General features: G+C 40.6%; 1 protein-coding gene across 1 annotated transcript; it reads right to left on the bottom strand.

Annotated features, from left to right (window-relative positions):
- Window positions 1–255: 255 nt before the first annotated feature.
- On the bottom strand, window positions 256–21,129 carry CBLL2 (Cbl proto-oncogene like 2; the record flags this gene model as incomplete). Its single annotated transcript, XM_082377806.1, is given in 5 exon segments — window positions 256–3,453; window positions 3,457–3,555; window positions 3,558–3,763; window positions 3,766–3,886; window positions 21,031–21,129. Coding segments are annotated over 5 exon segments (681 nt in total). The 3' UTR covers window positions 256–3,297.
- Between the last annotated feature and the right edge of the window lie 1,393 nt (window positions 21,130–22,522).

Raw genomic sequence — 22,522 nt, 5'->3', positions numbered from 1 at the left:
TATGAAGTTAGAACACTCCCTAACACCATACACAAAAATAAACTCAAACTGGATTAAAGACCTAAATGTAAGGCCAGACACTATCAAACTCTTAGAGGAAAACATAGGCAGAACACTCTATGACATAAATCACAGCAAGATCCTTTTTGACCCACCTCCTAGAGGAATGGAAGTAAAAACACAAATAAACAAATGGGACGTAATGGAACTTCAAAGCTTTTGCACAGCAAAGGAAACCATAAACAAGACCAAAAGACAACCCTCAGAATGGGAGAAAATACTTGTAAATGAAGAAACTGACAAAGGATTAATCTCCAAGATTTACAAGCAGCTCATGCAGCTCAATAACAAAACAACAAACAACCCAATCCAAAAATGGGCAGAAGACCTAAATAGACATTTCTCCAAAGAAGACATACAGATGGCCAAGAAGCACATGAAAAGATGCTCAGCATCACTAATTATTGGAGAAATGCAAATCAAAACTACAATGAGATATCATCTCACACTGGTCAGAATGGCCATCATCAAAAAATCTAGAAACAATAAATGCTGGAGAGGGTGTGGAGAAAAGGGAACCCTCTTGCACTGTTGGTGGGAATGTAAATTGATACAGCCACTATGGAGAACAATATGGAGGTTCCTTAAAAAGCTAAAAATAAAATTACCATATGACCCAGCAATCCCACTACTGGGCATATATCCAGAGAAAACCATAATTCAAAAAGACACATGCACCCGAATGTTCATTGCAGCAGTATTTACAATAGCCAGGTCATGGAAGCAACCTAAATGCCCATCAACAGACGAATGGATAAAGAAGTTGTGGTACATATATACAATGGAATATTACTCAGCCATAAAAAGGAACGAAATTGAGTCATTTGTTGAGACGTGGATGGATCTAGAGACTGTCATACAGAGTGAAGTAAGTCAGAAAGGGAAAAACAAATATCATATATTAAGGCATGTATGTGGAACCTAGAAAAATGGTACAGATGAACTGGGTTGCAGGGCAGAAGTTGAGACACAGATGTAGAGAACAAACGTATGGACACCAAGGGGGGAAAACTGCGGTGGGGCGGGGATGGTGGTGTGCTGAATTGGGCGATTGGGATTGACATGTATAAAGTGATGTGTATAAAATTGATGACTGATAAAAATAAATAAATAAATAAATAAATAACAACAACAACAAAAAAACTAAAAATAGAACTACCATACAACCCAGCAATCCCACTACTGGGCATATACCCTGAGAAAACCATAATTCAAAAAGAGTCATGTACCAAAACGTTCATTGCAGCTCTATTTACAATAGGCAGGACATGGAAGCAACCTAAGTGTCCATCATCGGATGAATGGATAAAGAAGATGTGGCACATATATACAATGGAATATTACTCAGCCATAAAAAGAAACAAAATTGAGTCATTTGTAGTGAGGTGGATGGACCTAGAGACTGTCATACAGAGTGAAGTAAGTCAGAAAGAGAAAAACAAATACAGTATGCTAACACATATATATGGAATCTAAGGGAAAAAAAAAAAGGTCATGAAGAACCTAGTGGCAAGACGGGAATAAAGACACAGACCTACTAGAGAATGGACTTGAAGATATGGGGAGGGGGAGGGGTAAGATGTGACAGGGTGAGAGAGTGACATGGACATATATACACTACGAAATGTAAAATAGCTAGCTAGTGGGAAGCAGCCGCATAGCACAGGGAGATCAGCTCGGTGCTTTGTGACCACCTAGAGGGGTGGGATAGGGAGGGTAGGAGGGAGGGAGACGTAAGAGGGAAGAGATATGGGGACATATGTACATGTATAACTGATTCACTTTGTTATAAAGCAGAAACTAACACACCATTGTAAAGCAATTATACTCCAATGAAGATGTTAAAAAAAAAAAACAGTATGTCAAATCATTACACTGTACACCTTAAATTTATACAGTGCTATATGTCAATTATATCTCAATAAAACTGGAAGGAAAAAAACTGTGTGACTGTGCTTAAATTCAAATAAAAATAGCATTTTTACAACCATACTGAAATTTAATCCTTTTACACAGGTTAAAGAAATATGTCACAGAAAAAACCTAAACAAAAACAAAACTTTTGCAAGGGGAACAATGCAAATTTATTTCAGGAACTCAAATTATAAAAGGTCACCTCTGAGTCAATTTACCACACTAAAGGAACAAAGTTGCTAAAATACAGATATGCTCCACTGAGCCATTTATCCACTCTGTAGTATAAAACTTGAAATAAATCCTAAAGCCAAGGTTTAAAATCATTTTAAGAGTCAAGATCCTAAGTGTTTTACTATCTCTGTAAGAGGTGCTTTTCCTTCCCAAAACACGGTTTAATTGAAAAGTTGGCTACATTTAAGGTTTTTTTCCTCATCAGCTCTTCAGTTCAAAACGCTACTGTCAATGTGAATATGGTCTATATCTTGTCTGATCTGAGCAATGAGATCCAAAAAGTGGGGTTGGGGAAGGTGGACCTTGCGCTGGTGAAAGAGGTGAAAGTCCTTTCGACAGAGGTCACATACCAGGATTTGTTCCATACCGTTGTATAAACGGAGGGCTCAGAGTTTCTTGTTCTTCAGTGAACTGGGGTAAAGAGTTAGGATTCTGATGGTCAGAAGGGAATTCACTTACAGGTGGACCACCATTATGAGATAGAGGAGATCCTGGCGGAGAAGGATTCATATAAGGTGGCACCAGGGCAATAATACATCCAGGGGAAGAAGTTACTGGTGATGGACCAGAAGTCATGAGTGGAGGTGGCACTTGACTACAGACCAGCTGAGGAGCACCTGAATCCGGGAGAGAATATGACACTGGATGGCTTACTGGTGGTGGAGTAGATGGGGGTAGTGCATGTTCCTCTGGAGGCATAATATAAGGGGGCAATACCACTGGTTGACTTTGATATTCAGGATGATGGTGAGCCGGTGCTGGGGCAGGAGGTGATAGTTCTTTGGCATCAGAAGTTGAGTCAGCCTGAATAGGGGTGATTATTAAATTGCTGTATTCTCTTGTTGAAATACTAACGATTTCCTGATGGAGCAAAGGAGGTGGGGTGGCAATAATTCTGCTGGAGGAGCATAAAGATCCTCGCGTGGCTGGATACTGCGCTTGTGTGATACACGCTGCACAGGAGATGGGGACATAATGCTGGGCAACTCTGGGGGAATATGGCTCATATGGTCCTGGTCTAGCAGCATTTCAGGGATTTCAGTTGTTGGTGAAGCAATACGAGGGTGAACTTTTTTAAGCGGAGCACACTTAAAGTTTTTTAGCTGTCTTATGGCGGTAGCTGATATGAGCTTCTAACTCTCTCTGAGACAAATAAGTTTTCCTGCACTCTTGGCCAGCGCTACACATGAAGACAGAACCTCGTGTATGCTCCTCAATTCGCAGCACAGGAATACTACAGCCTGGTCATATCTTATCTCCTTTTCTTTCATATAAATTAGCACAGTCATAGCAAAAAGCATACTTGAACAGAATTATACGCCCATAGATTTTAATAGGCAAATCACACATTTGTCACAGAAATGAACTGGTAAATCAAACTTTGCACCTATGATGTTTATCTTAAAGTCCTCCCAAATGCATTCAGGAAATGTTTTCTTTCTTCCCAATAGCTCACCCCCTTTACAATCATACCACCCTCCTCCATTACGTTCAAATTCTTTCTCACCAGCAGGCGACCCACTCATAGTCCTAGGAATATGAGACACAGACTGCTTTTATTCACCTGCTTAGAAATGAGCTTTAAAGGAATTCGTCTTCGACCCTCAAGGCCACCGGACAATCCAGAACTCTGAGCGCGTGGTGGCCCACAGTCAGCGTCAGCGGGATCCGTGTTCGGCTATTCGGCTAGGAAGGCACCTGGGCGCGGAAATCAGAGTCCGCATGCGCAGCACGAGCTTCCCCGAGCTTCCCCGAGCTTCCCCGAGCTTCGCCGAGCCCAGGAGGCGAGAGTTAGATCAGATTAGATCAGATCCCAACCCCCTCTCTGTAGCTTTGACTTCCGAGGGGTTTCTTCTCCTTTTCCCTACCCGATCTCACTACTTGGGTGAGGGAGTCAGATATAGTTTGGACAAGGGGGAAAGAGCTTCACTGTTGAGGTTGCTAAGGCTGCTCTTCATGTGCCATGAAAGCGGCCTTTACCTGTGGAAAAAGAGACTGATGGGAATGGGGAAGGGGAGCGCAGCAGCAGCCAAAAGAATACGTTCCCAGCTTATTAGAGCGCTGCCTTCTGGGGCAGCTTTATTTTTATCCCACTGCATTTTTGTAACCTGCCTTAAATTGCTCATGGTGTGTGTGTGTGTGTGTGTGTGTGTGTGTGTACATATATGTATGTAGTCAGGCATACACACACCTCTAAGATTTTGTCATGATATAATGAATGTAAAATCACCTTTGGAGGAAGGGAGCACTGTATGTATCTTATCAAGGAAAAATCATGTAAAAAGTAGTGAACATGGTAATTTGACAGTGCTAGACATTTGCTGTTCGTGCTTAAAGAATGATTATGGGTATTTAAGCCAAATTTCCCCAGGTCTCACCTTCCCGCAAGTAGAAACTGGACCACAAAAATAGCAACAAATGGTATTTACTTGGCTCCACCCCACCCATAATTGTGGCTCCTCTGCACCTTAGGTGGGGGCGGGGGGGGTCTCTCCTGAATGTGTAGACCTTCACCCTTTTGGCTATGTTGACTGTCAAGTCTCCCCAAAAAACACTAAACAAAAAACATTGATCAATCGAAGTTTTTTAGACTTAGTGCAACATAGGAGAATATTACCTTAACAGAGTCTAAATGGTGTCTCAGAAGAGGGATGGCAGGATAGGATATTAGGGGCTGGGCTGGGTGATTTTAGGGCAGGTCTTGCAAAGAGAATTGCGCAGATTTTATAACATGACACCTAAAGATTGGCAGGCACAGGGAATTGAGAATATTGACATGAGTATTAATGGGCAATATGTTATTCTTGTTAAGTAAACTCTTTTGGCTGGCTCACCATTTTATCTTTCAGGAAAAAGTACTTCCTGGAACAAGTAGGTAAGTTTGCTTATTCCCAGAAGTTCTTAACATAACAGAAAACTATCCCCAGTCCAATTATCATTTTACATGGTGACAGGGAATTATGTTGGTTTCCTTTTCCCTGGCTTGTTGGGGTGTTGCTTCTTGGCTACACCAATGGTGAAAACACAACAATGCCCAGATACCCACCAAAGGTACCAGTGCTCACTAATGCCCAAAGTCACTGCTGCGCCAGCAAGGGAACAAGGAAACATTGAAGGTGCTGTGTAGTCTAAGAAGATAAATGGACTTCCTTGCCCTCCTTTCTTTCACTCTATTACATGGGCTACAAAGCACTTCAGATTAACACTTGCCAATGTGTTAAAGAGATTTTCCTGAAATTGCTCTGTTAGTTTTTACTTGCTCTTAATTATCACTCCCCTAGTAAGGACTGAGGCAGTGCTAGCTCATGGTAGCTGGTTTAAATTTGAGTATACAATGCCACTCACCTCTGACACTCTCCCCTAGTTCTGGAAACGTTTCAGTATTCCAGCAATGCTATCTTCTCTTAGGATTCATTCACTCCCAGGAGGCAACTTCATTCCTCATGCAAATAAATTTCTCATGGGCCCATCTCCTGGAGTCTCCTAACCTGCCTAAACTCTAAAGACAACACGCTTTATTCTCTCAAACCAAGCCTCCTATTACATGTTGATTTAAATTTTAGGTAATTTGAAATTTTGTTGGCTTTTAAAAAAAGCAGTACATTTTAATAAGTCAAAGTGGTTCTTATTTACTAAGCCATGGATGTTCTGCCCCTATTGTAAGCAATAAACCAAAATTCTAAGTAAAACCTAAAATTTAGAGCATGAAGGCATATGCAAATGTTCCTGTTTTACAATTACAATGACTTGTTTGCAGGCTCTTTAAGAAGGTTGTATGGCGAGGTGTGGGTTAGTGGTATGCATATAATTCAAAAACAATGAATATAAAGGGGAAAAAGCCTGTCAAATAAAATATCCCAAACTTATTTTCTCTTCTTCCCTGGAACTAGTGTTCTTCTGTCTGAACTGTGACATTCTCATATGACAGAATGCTGTCCTTACACATAACCCTGGGTGAAAAAAAGCCAGCTCTCTTTCCTAGTTGGCTAAGTTTACTTTTGTTGCTCATTAGGTCAACTTCAAAGTGGTGAACCAAAGCAGCTCCTGGGTGCAAGCTGTCTAGAAGTTAACGGGACTCAAAAGCGGAGCTCAGAATTTATCTCTAAAATAATTTGAAGTTGACCTAATGAGCAACAACCCTCAGAAGTGGGTTCCGACAGCTCTGCTAGGAGTATTTGCTTGTTTATAGCTGAGAAGCCTGACCTGAAAGCCCTTAATAAATATTTTTTGGTGAAATTGTTGATAAGATAAAGGGTATTGACCCTCCATTTATCCACATCAGATTTGAGAAGCTAACTTTGCCACACTAGAAAAGCTGCCTTTACAAACTGATCCTTAGTTTAGTGCCTTTAAACAAAAAGTTAAATGGGCTTCCATTCAGCCACCTCCTTCAGGGCATAGAGACTCTGTCCTTCAATCTCACTGCTCTTAAAAGTTGCTAGACTTAAATTCGATTGACAAAAGAGAGATTCGGTGTCTGTCTGCCTGTAACAATGATTGGATATAAAAAGGTTTGAGTTTGGAGATTTAAGAGAAATAGGACCTGTTGAAATTGCTTGGATTCATGGAGGCCTGTTAGAATTCGGCTGCCTCAAAAAAAATCTAAGTGAGGGTGACGATGAAGAATCATGGACTGCACAATGAAGAAGTATCAACGTGCACAATTAATGCTAGTAAACAGGTTGAGACATCTCCGCTTAAGCCACATGCCATCTGGCCCAGAAGCAGTCATTCTACCAGAATGATACCAAAGGTCGGCAGGAGCAGGAGCCTTAAGTCCCGCTGCCAGGCTCCTGGATTTTATTTCTCATTTAAGGGAATCTGATCTGTCATTCCCCTGGCTCCTGCGGGCTTTAAATTCACATAATCAACATATCACTGCCAGAGACTTAGTAAGAGCTGAGGCAGTTTAAAGGTGAGTGGAGAATAATCATGTTCCCAAGCCAGATGCCTTCAGTTCTGCAAACAAATAAAAAGTCCATCTCAGGTTCCAAAAAGTAAGGCAAACTGCCCTGTGTGAAAAAGACTTCAGCTCTCCTCCCACGTGTGCCGGTAGCTATATTTTACATCCTGGGAGGGCCAGCCATTTGCAAAAGTTTAGAGCAGTGTTTCTCAAAATGTGGTCCACAGACCCCTAGGGATTCCCAAGGCCCTTTCTGAGGGTCCTGGAGGTCAAAACTATTTCCATAATAATACTAAGATGTTATTTGCTTTTCCACCATTTGACATTTGTCATGAAAAGCAATGGGGGATAAAACTGCTGGCTTCTTAGCACGAAGCAAGGCAGTGGTATCAAACTATCCTAGTAGTCACTGTATTTTTTACTGCCACACAGTAAAGAGAAAATGCTAGTTTCATTTAAGAATGTACGTGATGAAGCTCTAAAAAATATTAATTTTATTAAATCTCAACCCTTGAGTACACATCTTTTTCATATTTTGTGTGACAAAACGGAAAGAAAGTACACCGAAGTACTTTGGGGGCATACCAAAGTACAGTGGCTATCTCAAGGAAAAGCATTTATGTCATCATCTGACTTGGAAGGTAAACTATCTGCTTTTTTGTGTGGAACATTATTTTCATTTGAAAGAACAACTGACAAACTATGACTATTCAAACTTGGGTATGTGGCAGACATTTTCTCAAAACTGAACAGAGTTAGCCTGTCACTTCAAGAAAAACAACTGACAGTATTTGTTGCCAATTATAAAATTCAAGCTTTTGAATGAAAATTAAAATTTTGAAAATCTTGTATCTGCCACGATCCTGGCAGCTTCCCAGTACTAAAGACTTATCTGATGAGATCAGTGGTAATTAATAATGAATGTAATTTTTTGAAACTGTATAATGAAATGTGTCAACACTTGGGAGTTCTGCATAACTCAGTGAACCAATATTTTCCAAATGACCAATGGTTGATGTTACAAAATCATACATAATTAAAAGACCCATTTAAAATCAAGACAGAAGTAGATGTTAGTGTTAACAGTGTATGAAAACTTCATTGCTGTTTCAGATTCCATATTGCAACTAACCTTTAAGAAACTACCATTTGTAGGGAATTCCCTGGCGGCACAGTAGTTAAGAATCCGCCTGCCAATGCAGGGGACACGGGTTCGAGCCCTGGTCCGGGAAGATCCCACATGCTGTGGAGCAACTAAGCCCGTGCGCCACAACTACTGAGCCTGCGCTCTAGAGCCTGCGAACCACAACTACTGAAGCCCGCACACCTAGAGCCCGTGCTCCGCAACGAGAGAAGCCACTGCAATGAGAAGCCCGCGCACCACAATGAAGAGTAGCCCCCGCTCGCCGCAACTAGAGAAAGCCCGCACAGCAACTAAGACCCAATGCAACCAAGATAAATAAATAAATAAATTTATTAAAAAAAAAAAAAAGAAACTACCATTTGTTGAGTTTGGTTTCATTTCAAAGAATATTCACAATTATCTGAAAGGCTATTCTAATACCCCTCCCTTTTCCAACAATACATCTGTATGAACCTAGATTTTCTTCCTTAATTTCACCAGAACCAAATATCACACAAATTGAACTCAGAAGCAGGTGTAAGAATACAGCTGCCTTCTATTAACCTAGATCTTAAAGAGATTTGTAAAAATTTAAAACAATGCCACTCTTCTCACTGACTTTTTTTTTCTTTTGGAAAATATATTTTTCATAAGAATGTGTAATTTATATTAGTGTGTAATGGCTTATTATTTTTAAATGAAATAATAAATATTTTAAGTTTCTCGATATTCCACATAAACAAAGGCTCTTTGAGGTCCTCAATAATATTTAAGAGGGGAAGGGAGTCCTGAGAGTAAAATGTTTAAGAACTGCTCCTCTAGGTGATCTTTAATGCTCTTTCACCTTTCCTCTGAGAGACACTGCCTTCCCCACATTCACTCCCCCAAACTCAGTCCCATCCAAATCAAATTGCCCAGAAGGTCCCAGAACTTCCTCACCTTCAAAATTAGCTGATGGTGACAAGGAGAAGGGAAAGAAAGGTCGGGATCACTTAAACACCAAGCATCGTGCCATGCACCTGATACACGGTATCTCGTCTAATCCTCACAGCAGCCCTGCGAGATAATGATAGTGATGACGTGACCAAATAACGGGGCAGCAGGACACAAGGGGAGCCGCTCTTATTGCTAGGGTCAGCAAAACCACGTGCTCACTAAGAATTATCTACAGACCAAATAAATAAAAACATCTTACAAATACCACACTACTTATTTTCAAATACATGTGGGTGTTGCTATACCCAAAATTCCATTGTAAAGCATCATCAAATGCACAAAAGCTTTGATCATTATGTTTTTAAAAATTTCAATCAATGAATCAGGACGTAAATGTGGGAGATAAAAATTTTTTTGACAATGAGAAGGGAACAAAGTGACCCTCGCCTTTGAAAAATATTGAGAGTCACTGCACTGCAGCACTGTAACTACACTGAATCCGCAGCAAAAGCACAACCTTCAGGACAACGCTAAGCTGTTTAGAGTGATATCCTTACCACCAAAAGCCCACTTTTGCCATCAAAGTATTTAAAACTCTAGACAGGGAAGTCAATACACACATGTGAAAGGCCAGCTAACAGCCTGGTACCGTACAGGGTTGGATGAGGGAAACGGACATGAAGTGCTATACGAATTCTGGGGACGTAGAGAACTTCTGGCCAAGATGCTCTTGGATGAACTAAGACTAGATCTGCATCCTTAAAGATAGAATTTAAATGGGCATAGAAGACAGGGACTAGGGAACCACATGGACAAAGACAGATGCGGAAAGCAGATTGTTCAAGGGCAATACGCTTGACTCAATCGAGGGCTCACATACGGAAGAGATGGGAGATACAGTTGGGAAAGGGAGTTTAGGACTAAATGTTGAAGGGTCTGGATGGAATAACGAGGAGTATAAACTTATCCCTCTAGGCAATTCAAAATCATCAAATAAAGATTTAAAAGAAAGGGAACAGAGCATAGTGTAGATTGGCAAACTGGGACAGGAATCAGACAGTCCTATGAGGAAGCAATTCACAGTTCAGGACTGAGGTTGTTCAGGTCTGAGTGGGAAATAGAGACCAAAGGAAACGAGCATGTGGGAGACGCTGAAAGGCCAGAGTTTGGCGACTAACTTAATGGGACTAACTGGCAATGGAGAGGAGGGAGAGGGAAATGACTCCAACTTTTCAAGCCCAAAAGACTATCACATGATCCAATTAGGAAGGAACCATTTGGCATGGACCACATCTGCTTCGTCAACATCCTCATAAGTTTGGCCCTGGTCCACCAGAGGGTCTGAGGCCTATGTTTAGTGACGTGGAGGAATTCTGTCTTGGTCTGAAAAGGTAATCAGAACAGTATCCTGACCTCACTACTGATCAATTCTTCAACCGTTTGGGAGATACCCACCCCTCCCCACCCCATGACAGTTAAGACTTGAATTTTAAGGCTGCAGCTACCCACTCACTACCCCAGCCCACGTCCAGGCTGCTCCCCTCACTGAGCAATTCTGCTGGATTTTCCCTGGGTTTCTGGATCAGCAATACCTTTGGACTTGGCTTTGTTTTTTGAGGATGCTACCTCGGATTGGGGGCCTTGATTTTGTACTGACATCTGGGCTTTCTGATCCATGACTCAACTGTACTCCACAGCTGCGGGCAAGAGGCACCTGCCTTGACTTTCTCTGTTGCTCCCCCAGACCCTGTTTAACTCTATCTTTTCCCCACCAATTGGAGAGCAAGGTCAACTGGGCTTTTTGCATAGCAGGAGGTCCAGTTCTGAAAAGTGCTTGGCAATAGTGAAAAGGAAAGGGATCGTAGAAATACCAAGAAGGAGAAAGACAAGAAAAAGCTAAAGATGAACACTTTCAGTCTGGAGAAGGGGAAGGAGGGTGGCCTGATGATGAGCTAACTGTCTTCGGGTACAGGAAGGGCTCTGTTGGGGAAAGGAAGCCTGGCTGCCCTCCCACCCAGCCAAGGGCTTAGTTACAGCACCGGGGATTTACAGAAGACACAAACATTTCTTGGACAAATACGGAAATGGGTTTCAGAGGGGTTTTGTGTAATTACCTTCGCAGGAGATGGCTAAGAATAGCATAGCTCCTCTGGCAGCCGGAAGGTGAAGAGGTGTTATGTGGCCAAGCAGAAGGTGAACTTGGGGCTTTTCTTGCCGCATAACTCTCCCTCTTCTTTTACTGCAGGAATAGAAATTTCTGCACTCTGTCAGGCACCCTTGGAAGAGCTCTGAACCTTTCTCCAGAGCAAAAGCACTTGGCCAATGCCTGATATTTTTAGAATAAAATCAGCAAGTAAAGCTGTTGCCCCAGTGGTCACCAGAGCGCTGTAGTGGTGATAATTCCAAAAGCCATACAGGCAATTTCTGACTAAATGATATCAAAGGCAGACTAAAAATTGTTTCTTTAACTGAAGGGTTGCATGACTGGCTTTTAATTAGAATGGATTAATATAGTGTTCCCATTTATAAAAACCAAAATTGAAAGGAAGGAATTGCAATGAGGTAATTAAAGTAAGGAAAATATCCTCCAGATCCTCTCCCACCCAAATATTATGCTTAAAAAGACAGAGGGCTTCCCTGGTGGCGCAGTGGTTGAGAATCTGCCTGCCAATGCAGGGGACACGGGTTCGAGCCCTGGTCTGGGAAGATCCCACATGCCGCGGAGCAGCTGGGCCCGTGAGCCACAACAACTGAGCCTGAGCGTCTGGAGCCTCTGCTCCGCAACAAGAGAGGCTGCGATAGTGAGAGGCCCGCGCACCGCGATGAAGAGTGGCCCCCACTCGCCGCAACTGGAGAAAGCCCTCACAGAAACAAAGACCCAACACAGCCAAAAATAAAAATAATAAATAAATAATAAATTAAAAAATTAAAAAAATAAAGAGAAAATTAAATAAAACTTTGTTATTCTTTATATACCTAGATAATCTCTGTATCTAATATCTCAAGGGTATTACATAGTTGTATAAATTCCTAGTGTGCATATGTTTGTGTGTATATATACATATGGGTATGTTTATTCATATGTGTATACATATTTTTCTACCTATATAATCATATAAATACATGCACAAATTGTCTTTTGTTTACAATAGTATATGACAATGTATATAGGTACCACTTTTGTTCTATTTCCAGAAGGGCATTAACACAGGGCTTCTCAGATAAATTACCATTTCCCTCTTGACTGGCTTATTTGGCAAAATCAAGAAGTTTGTGTGCTAGTGCACAAGATGACCTACCTGATTCTCCACTGAAAAAATATGAAATGTTTCATTGAGTCTTCATTCTAAGAAGCAATGGTAAGTAGCTGGTAAGCTTTCTCTTCCTTGTCACGGCAACATCCTTTGACCTATGTAACTGTAGGAAGGTGTTAAAGGGGGAAAAAAAGACAGGAAGAAGGCTGTATGTGTTTCACTATTTATTGAATGAAAGGTTTTACCTTTTTATGTATGTAGCACCATGCCTACATATCAACTCCAAACCCATCAATTTACCAAGTCCCGTCAGAACAATTCTGTCTCCTCAAGAGCTCTCATATCTATCCCTACGTCTCCATCCCATGCCACCAGCACGTCATATCTCCCTTCGATTACTGCAGTGGCCTCTTAACTGGTCCCCCAGGCTTCAGTCTTACCCCTCTCCGAGTGTTCTCCACACCATCACCAGCTTACTCTTCATTAATCAGAAATCTATTTGTGCCAATGATTTGATTTAAATTGTTCAGTGGCTCCCAGATGCCTACAGGATCAAGTCCAGACTCAGCAGCCTAGTCCTTCAAGGCCTTTCTCCATCTGGTCTCTGCCAAACTATCTTGCCTAACGCTAACCCCTCCTCAGCCACTCTTCAAGCTCCAGCTCTAATAAGCCATTTCCAGTCCCTCCCAACAGGTTTTTTCTCCCTCATCTTGTTTTCCAGCAGCCTGGCCTTTCTGCCTGGAACTCTCTGCTCTCTGCTTGCTCCCCTGGCTGTCTCCAATGGATGCTACAAAACTCAGGTCCAGCTTCATCTCTTCCAAGAGACCCCACACCCAGTCTCGTCTCTTACGTACATTCCTATGACAACTGCAGGATTGCCCAAGAGTGCCAGCAAAGCAAGCGTTCAAAAAACAAGCAAAGAAAAGATTTTTGAAAACATCTGATATTCATTATTTCCCTCAAAAAGCATCAAAGTAGTTATCATGGGGAAAAAAATCAGAACTTACATGGACTTCCTTGTATTTATTTTACTGTTATTTAAAAAACTTTATAGTGAAATATACATATATAAAAGTGTACAAATTGTTAATGTAAATACCTTCCAGATCAAGAAACCTAATATTACCAGTAGCTCAAAAGCCCCCTTGTGGGACCTTCCAGTCACTAACACTCAAAGGGCAACCATTCCCCCTGACTTCTAATAGCATAGATTAGTTTTGCATACTTTTGTTTCATATAAATAGAATCATAAAATTCAGCTTCTTTCATTCAATATCATGCTTGTGATAAACATATGTATGTAGCTGTAGTTTCTTCATTGTTATTGTAGACTAATATTCAAGTATTTACTTACTCTACTGTTGATGGGCATCTGGGTAGTTTCCAGTTTTGAACTATTACAAATATTAGTGCTTCTGTGAACATCTTCTACAATGTCTTCTGGTTAACATATGCGTGCATTTCTGTTGGGTAAACATTAGGTTGAACAATATGAAATTGCCAATATTCAACCATTTTCGACCTACTAAGATGGCAACTTATTACTACCTAGAAGTGGAATTGCTGGGTCATCGGTTACACGCATATTTACATTTAGAAAATACTGGCCTAATAGTTTTCTACAGTGGCCATACCAATTTATAATCTCATCAGTATTATATGAGAGTTCTGTTTGTCTAAATCCATTTTTATTTTAGCCACTCTGCAGGGAGGGGTATACAAATGAGTCACATTATGGTTTCAATGATTAGTGAAGTTTAAGCACTTTTTCATATATTTGTTGGCAATTCAGATATCCTCTTTTGTGTACAAGTTCAAGTCATATGCCCAATTTCCTATTGAGTTGTCTGCCTTATTAGTTTATTATTATTTAGATTTCACAGCTGAGGACATTGTAATTCTTTCATTGCTTAGCTCTAGAAATGTTTTTATCCAGTCCTATGCCCAAAGAACCCTGCATTCAACTCTGTTCTATGATATACTACACTGCTGAAATTGTTATTTACATATCTACTTTTCCTTATGAATTGTTAAGTAATTTTTAAATCACTAAATAATTAGGAGTTAGAGCTCTTATTCATCATTGTATTCCCAGCCCTAGAATAATATCTAGCAAGTGGTTCAATAAATATTTGTTCAGTTAACTGATATGCATTTAACATAGTATTCTTCCTAAATTTGTATTAAGTATCTTTATACTCCTTTGTCTAAAGCTTTATTCCAACAAGGCAAACCGTGCGAAGCAGAGCACTCTGCCCTTTCTCCACTACTTGACAAAAGAACACTATTGCTGTATGCCTGAAACACAACACTGTAAATCAACTATACTCCAATAAAAATTTTTTTAAATAAAATTTTTAAAAAGTTTCTAGCACGGAAAAAAAGAATACTAGTTGCAAAAGTACAAAACAATGATCAGAGCATAGCAACAGAACTTTTCTGTTTCAATTAATGACTAAAAATAATAAGCAATAAAAATCTCATATAATTGAAAAGAAAAAAACAAGATCTTAATAGCTTAAAGGGCAAAAGGCATTGATGTGCAGGTAATTTACATCAAGAGAAGTAAAAACCAAAAAGCTAATTACTAAAATTAAACAACCAGTCACACTTTTATATATTTAATAGATGCAAAGTATTAGTAAAGTTGAAATTAATAACACCTAGAACTTACCAGGTTTTACTAAACGTGGCACCTTCTTATACTGTTCTTCATTATGCTTGTTATTACAGTTTTTGGCTTACACATCTACTTCCTCCAGTATACCATAACTTTCTTATGGATAGGACCCTTTCCTGCTCCAGTTCTGTTGTAAAATGAAGTATGTACCCTCATATATACAACCGTGCTAAAAAGCAATTTGTCACTATATTTCAAAAGCTTAAACATGCTCCCTTTGGTCAAGTAAATTCACTCTCAAGTATTTATTCTAAAGGAAACAATCAAGAGGAAAGGAAAAAACTCTACACATTAAGATATTTATCTCTGTATTATTTACAATAGTTACAAATGAAATCAATAATAAACTTCTAACAATAAAGAAATGGTTGAATAAAATGTCACTGAAACTCTAAAGAATATTATTATGCTGCCATTAAAATGGAAGATTATTAAATACCATGGATGCATGCCAATACTATTAAATGAAAAAAAATCATGCAAAATCATATAATGCTCTAAGATTATACCATATAATCGTGCATGGATCCAGGGAGCAACATGGAAAATGACAAATGAAAAAGAAATACTTGGAGAGTTTAAGGTTCCGGACTATAAAAGAGTTTCTTTTTTAAATGTTGTTACTGTGCATTCGTTCATTACCTCCCCAGCTACTCTCCTAGACACAGCCACTATGATCTCTCACCCAGATGAGTGCCACAGCCTCTAACTGGTCTTCCTACCTCTTCCCTTGTTCACCCACAGTCTAGTCTCAACACAGCCAGAACCATCCTGGAAATCAGCAGGCAGATCTTGTCACTTTCCCGCTCAAAAGTCTCCAACGGCTTCCCATCTCACACAGAGTGAAAACAAGAATCCTTACAATGGTCTACATGACCATCAACTATCGGAATGCCACTTTGCATTCTGACATGACCTTGTCCCTAACTCTTCCTTGCCTCACTAGCCTCCTTGCTCTTCCTCAACATCCTAGGGACACTCCTACCTGAATACTGGAAAGTTTTATTTTATGCAGAAGCCAATCCTAGTTTTTTTTTCGTTATCTTAATAAAACAAGCATGCATGAGCATTTGGTATTTTCCATTTCTCCTAAAGCCATATAACTCAGTCTTGGACAATTCAGTTGAAAGGAATGTATCTCTGTGTCCCTTCCAGAGCTGCCTGTGAATGCGTCTAGGAGAATGCTAGGGTGGATTTGTCATGAATGCTCCGGAAGAAATTTTTACTTATCAACAGGGGCCAAAAAAGATGAGGAGGGGAGGGAAAAGAACACTGGTAACTGTGGTTAGATCTAGGGAGGTGTAAGCTAGGTGAGCGGACGGACTCTAAAGTAAAGGGCCCTAACTTCAACAGGCTTATATGAAAGACGCGCAAAACTATTTCAGGCAAAGCTGTAAAGTCTCTGAGACTAAGAAGAGAGGAAAAAGCTTAGTAAATTGGAGAAACAAAAAGAAGACCAGTGTAACTAGGAAAAAATGCAATGGAGACATGGCAATGGAAAAGTGGAGAGCCAGGTTATGCAGGGCCTTTAGGTCAGGGTAAGTTGTTGGGATTTATTGTAACTGCAATGGAAAGATCACTGAAGGGTTTTAAAACACTGGAATGACAATTCTGTTATTATAATATTGCTTGTGAACTCTGGGGTTAAAGTCACCAAAGTCCTGGATTAATCAAAATCCAGTATGACAGCTAGCACTCTGCCTCATGTATTGTAGGCAGATCTTAAATGACAGTCGAATTTTCTTATTCTATAACAAATATTACTTCGTACATATCACCAACATACCTAGGTGAGGGAGTACCTTCATTATTACTCGTGTTTGTAGTTTTAACATGCTGAATGCTTTAAGATGGTTTTTATTCAATGCTTACAATAAAATTGAGGCACTCAGCTTTCAGTTCCTAAAGAACCATTTATGCTTAAAAAGGCTTTTGATTGATTTCCTCCCAACAAGCTATGTGCACTAACTCAAACTCAATCTGCGCCGGAGCCTGTTGTGTGTGTGCAAATGAGAGTTGAAATGTGAATCTCCAAGGACTGTGCTTGGCCCTTGTTGATAAGTAAAAATTTCCTCTGGAGCTTTCGTAACAAATCCACCCTAGCATTCTCCTAGACACATTCCCAGGCAACTCTGGAAGGTGGACAGAGATACATTCCTTTCACCTCAAACGAATTCTCCAAAGACTGAGTTATATGGCTTTAGGAGAAATGGAAAATACCAAATGCTCATGCATGCTTGTTTTATTAAAATGACTAAGAAAAAATAGGATTGGCTTCTGCGTAAAATGAAACCTCCAAATATTCAGCAGTTTAAAGGAAGCTTTAGACTCTTTAGTTACAGATGTTGCTGGGTGAAGGCAATAATTCAGTAGAACTGTATCTATAGCAGCATTTCTTTCAAAATAAATTTTTGGGGCTTCCCTGGTGGTGCAGTGGTTGAGAGTCTGCCTGCCAATGCGGGGGACACGGGTTCGGGCCCTGGTCCGGGAAGATCCCATATGCCACGGAGCGAATGGGCCCGTGAGCCACAATTACTGAGCCTGCGCGTCTGGAGCCTGTGCTCCGTAACGAGAGAGGCCGCGACAGTGAGGGGCCCGCGCACCATGATGAGGAGTGGCCCCCGCTTGCCACAACTAGAGAAAAGCCCTCGCACAGAAACGAAGACCCAACACAGCCAAAAATAAAAAAAAATAAAAAAATAAATTTTTGGTGCATTTTCCCTTTAGAAAACAAAACATAGACTTCCAGTTACTCAGATATGGATCTACTTTCCCTCTCACAAAAAGGATACTGAAAATATAAAAAAGGCCACATGGGCAAAAATAATAGACCCTCTATTAGAAGCAAGCTGAAGTGCCCTGCAGACTACCAGAAGGCCTCAGGCCTTGGAAGCTGTAGGTAGCAGTGAATGTCAGTATGCATGATGGGGTTATGAACAAGGTGATTGCTTGGAAGTCTTTAATTTTCACAGGCTCTCAGCTACCCACAGGCAGACTCACAAAGGTTTTCTCTGGAGAAAGTGACCTGGAGACAATCTGGTTTCAGAAGACCGAACACAGAGGGCACAGGCAATCACAGGGCTGAACACAGGTAAACTGAGGGGGAGTCTACCAACTAAACTGGGACATCCCAGCCCAGAAATCTAGGACTTGGGGTCCCCACAGCTATATGTTTGCCTAAGGGACCACATGGATTAAAAATGGATTCAAATCTGGCCCTGTTGCTTGCTAGCTAAATAATCATGGGCAAGTTATTCATCTCTCCAAGCCTTTGTTCCCTTACCTATAAGTGGGGATAACAATAGGTGTCTGAGTTATCCTAATGATTAAATTAGATAATATACATAAAACATCTAGTGGATGTCGGGCCGATGGTCCATGCTCACTAAATGGTAGCTAGCATTATCAGTGAAGAGCAGCTTCTGGAGAGCTTTCTGAAGGACTCAAGATGGAACTATCATCAGGTACAAACACCTGTAAACTGACTCCTTCACATTTTTCTAACAGATGACTACAGAACACAGCCTGAAATCTTCAGTAACTCACAGGTCAAAAGCAGGTTTGGAACGTTGTTCCAATTGCCCAGTAGAGCATTAGAGAATGGGCTTTGAAATCAGACAAAAATGACTTTATTCCTGGCTCCTCCAATTACTAATGTGGTCTTGGCAAGTCACACAAGTATTGCACAGCTGTGAAGTGGAAACAGTAACAAGTATCTGCAAGGTTATTGTGAGGACTGGCTATAAGGCATGTAAGACCCTAGTTGAGTGCCTACGACATGGTAGGTGTCAAGAAATGTTCGCTGTTTTCATCATGATCATTTTTTAGGCAAAAAAACAATCATTTATAAATGCCCGAACAATCTTGGAATAAATTTTCTCTGGGTTATTTTCTTCATTCGTCAAATGTCACTGGGGTTGGAGAGTCATGTGACCGTTACCAGCGTACAGATTCCACTGACTTCTCTTCTAAATCAGTTTGGAAATTGATGGAGTTCAGTTCTAAATGGTAAACTATACTGCTCTTTTTGCTCAGGACATATGCAGACATTTCAGCCTAAGTGGCAGCATAAGTGATACCTAATATTTTAGGTAGCTTTTACATTGGGGATTTTAACTTAATCACTTAGTGCTTCTTCCTCTGTAAAGTGGCATCTCAAGCCAGAATTAATTCGAACAGTACTTTTGTGGCTTGCACATGGACACTCATCTTTGTTTCTTGGACTCTGAGCCTCGATTTTTCTTTTAAGTGGAGAAAGCATAAAACATGAATATAGGGCTTCCCTGGTGGCGCAGTGGTTAAGAATCCGCCTGCCAAGGCAGGGGACACGGGTTCGAGCCCTGGTCCGGGAAGATCCCACATGCCGCGGAGCAACTAAGCCCGTGCGCCACAACTACTGAGCCTGTGCTCTAGAGCCCACGTGCCACAACTACTGAAGCCTGTGCGCCTAGAGCCCGTGCTCCAAAACAGGAGAAGCCACCGCAATAAGAAGCCCGCGCACCGCAACGAAGAGTAGCCCCCACTCACCACAACTAGAGAAAGCCCGCACACAGCAACAAAGACCCAACGCAGCCTAAAATAAATAAATTTAAAAAATTTTTTTAAATTAAAAAAAAAACATGAATATAAAGAATAGCATTTCTCAGCTCTAATCAATGGAGAAGTAAAAATAATTTTCTTCTTTTTTAAAGGTCTTTTTTTTTTTTTTTTTTGGCTGCCCCGCATGGCTTGTGGGATCTTAGTTCCCCGACCAGGGATTGAACCCAGGCCCTCAGCAGTGAGAGTGCAGAGTCCTAACCACTGGACTGCCAGGGAATTCCCATAATTTTCATATAAATCCTCTAAAAATCCTAGAAGACATAGCACATGTTATTTCATAAAAAATATTTTATTTCCCCTCTCAGTGGGATATATTTTAAAAGCTTAGAACATATTGTAAATCCACGGCATAGCCACATAATCTTATATTCAGTTACCTTCCTAATTGAGACAAGTAACAAAACAAAATATACATTCAAATGAAACATGTAGCTAAACCATTTATAAATAATTAAAATTATAGATCAGGTTTTCTTTCACTGATCACAAATTACGGTAATGCTTTTGTGGTGCTCATTTCCGGGCTCACTTTGGTGTGTTTATTAAAGCACAGTATTGTCAGATCACAGGGACTATCTCATTTTCATTTTCATATTTCCAATTCTAAAGGGGATTAAATTATCCAATTAAACTGTTAATTAAAAAGACTCCTACAGAATAAACTCCAGGCTACCAGTGGCATTTAAAATTTTCATTGTGCTGTGCTCAAAAACAATTTCCTAAATTCAGAAGGGCTCCAAGATACTGGCCGGTATTTTACTTTAGAAGGTGTGGCTGGTATCGCTAGGTAATAGCCAAACCCATTTCCTCTTCTTTCTGGGCACACAGCTAGACTATATGTCGCAGCCTCCCCTGCAGTTAGGTTTGGCCATATGACTGAGCTCTAGCCAATGGAATATGAGCAAAAGTGACGTAGATAACTCCTTGGACTAGACCAAACCTTCCACTCAATACCTTCCATAGCCTCTTCCCCTCCACCAGCTTCTTATTTCAAGGATCAGCTCAGAAACTAGAGTAGACTCTCTAAGAGGGGCACTAACAGGCCATACTCAGACACTTACTACCTACCAGCTCCACAGTCTGTCTGATGTCTATCACCTGTACATGGACACTATGGCACACCTACTACAAACGAGTACTTTTCCACATCTCAGAACATATCAGTGTCAGAAAGATGTTTAAAATAATCAACAGGGGACTCTACTTGCGCTGCCAAACTAATCCCAAAATGCCCCCCAGAGAACTTAGTATGAATTCTATGATATGCCTCTGGATTTGTCTAGACCCAGGCAAAGCAGTCAGGCTTTCATTGTCCTGCACCACTCACTCGTTGTCCGAAGGTCGCCAGGAAATATAAACTCCAGGCACGTCCAGTTCTCTGGAAGTACATGGGGCACAGAGGCTCCAGTAGTATGAGGGCAGCCATCCTAGAGATCTACAGCCAATGAGGAAGCAAAGCACACAGAAGGTGAGGTTAGGTGCCTGGTAAAAGGACTGGGATCTCGGCAGGGAGAACTCCGACAGCATCCACCGGAGGAGAATTGAATAATTCCTTCTCTGTGCACCAAACCACAACCTGATGTCCTTGCATTTCATCACACTTGTCATGAAATAGGGTGACTGTAGCAGTTTACATATCTGTTTCCCATGTTAGACCAGACTGTTCACTGAGGCCCTGAGACTGCATATGGTCTGCCTAAATACAGCTAGTTCAGTGATTTAAATATAATGGTGGTCAGTTACTATGTACTGAATAAGTGACCATAAATCGACTCGATTGTTAAAGAAAGGGGATAGCACATAGAGATTCTTTGGTTCGACAGTAACTGTAATGTTCATTGTCACTTTTGCAAGACCAGCCGTACTGTGGTTGATAATTTCCTCAGAAACCTCTCTTGTCCTCAATAGGAATATTATTACATAAGCAATAAACCACATCTGCTTATATTCTGGAAGAAAATACAATGACCACCTCGCAAATCTCTCATTGTCTACAGAGAAAGTTACTGCATTCAAATCCCACTTTCCTAAACCAAGAAACCTAGTCCTCTACAGTGCTTTGTGTACTTTTTAGGCAAATATGGTCTAAAACAGAACTGAATATGTTAATCAATGTAACAGATTTTAATATTATTTTTAAAAAGAGAGGAAACAATATCTTCAACTTTTTATTGTCCTTAAAATGATTGCTCACGTTGTTTCACAAGTAGGGGAAGAAAATACAATGACCATTTAGATAAGAAATGCATAATCCAAGAACACCTTTCTTCAAACCAGTGGGGCACTGCCACTGGCAATGAGAATGTTGTTGCTTGAAATAATCATACATTCTTCCATAATTTAACATGCAACTGAGACATTATGTTAAAAATATCAAGGAAGAAGCCTATCAAATGCTAAGTGATTACAGAAATACTGATGGAATAAATGTATTCAGAAATAGGGTAATCTACGGGATGAAGATTAATGCAAAGGTCAGCAGCCCAAAGAACAAAGGCCCTGCCTTTCCTGACTCTGGGATACTTGAGAAGCAATTTCAAACCTCTCCACTGCTCTGGCACAAGAATAACCTGTGCGGCAAGCCATAGTTCCTAGTTGCTTCTTAGTGATGCTCCAAGGCTAAATGAGATAAAATTTATGTGCTGTGCTTTCAGCTCCATTGAGGAAAGGCACTGAATAAACTCAAGGATAATTTATGAATCCTGAGCTTGCAGTAGTCACTTCCAAGTCCATCTCATAAAAGGAAAAAAAATGGAAATAGGAGGCCAATGCTGTGTGGTTGGTTAAAAAACTCAGGAAACTTTGGGCAACGATGATAA

The sequence above is a fragment of the Balaenoptera borealis genome (assembly GCF_965194805.1).
Source record: "Balaenoptera borealis genome assembly, chromosome: X".
Taxonomy (NCBI): domain Eukaryota; kingdom Metazoa; phylum Chordata; class Mammalia; order Artiodactyla; family Balaenopteridae; genus Balaenoptera; species Balaenoptera borealis.
The sequence above is the reverse complement of the archived record's forward strand: the minus strand, read 5'-3'. Positions and strand labels throughout refer to the sequence as shown.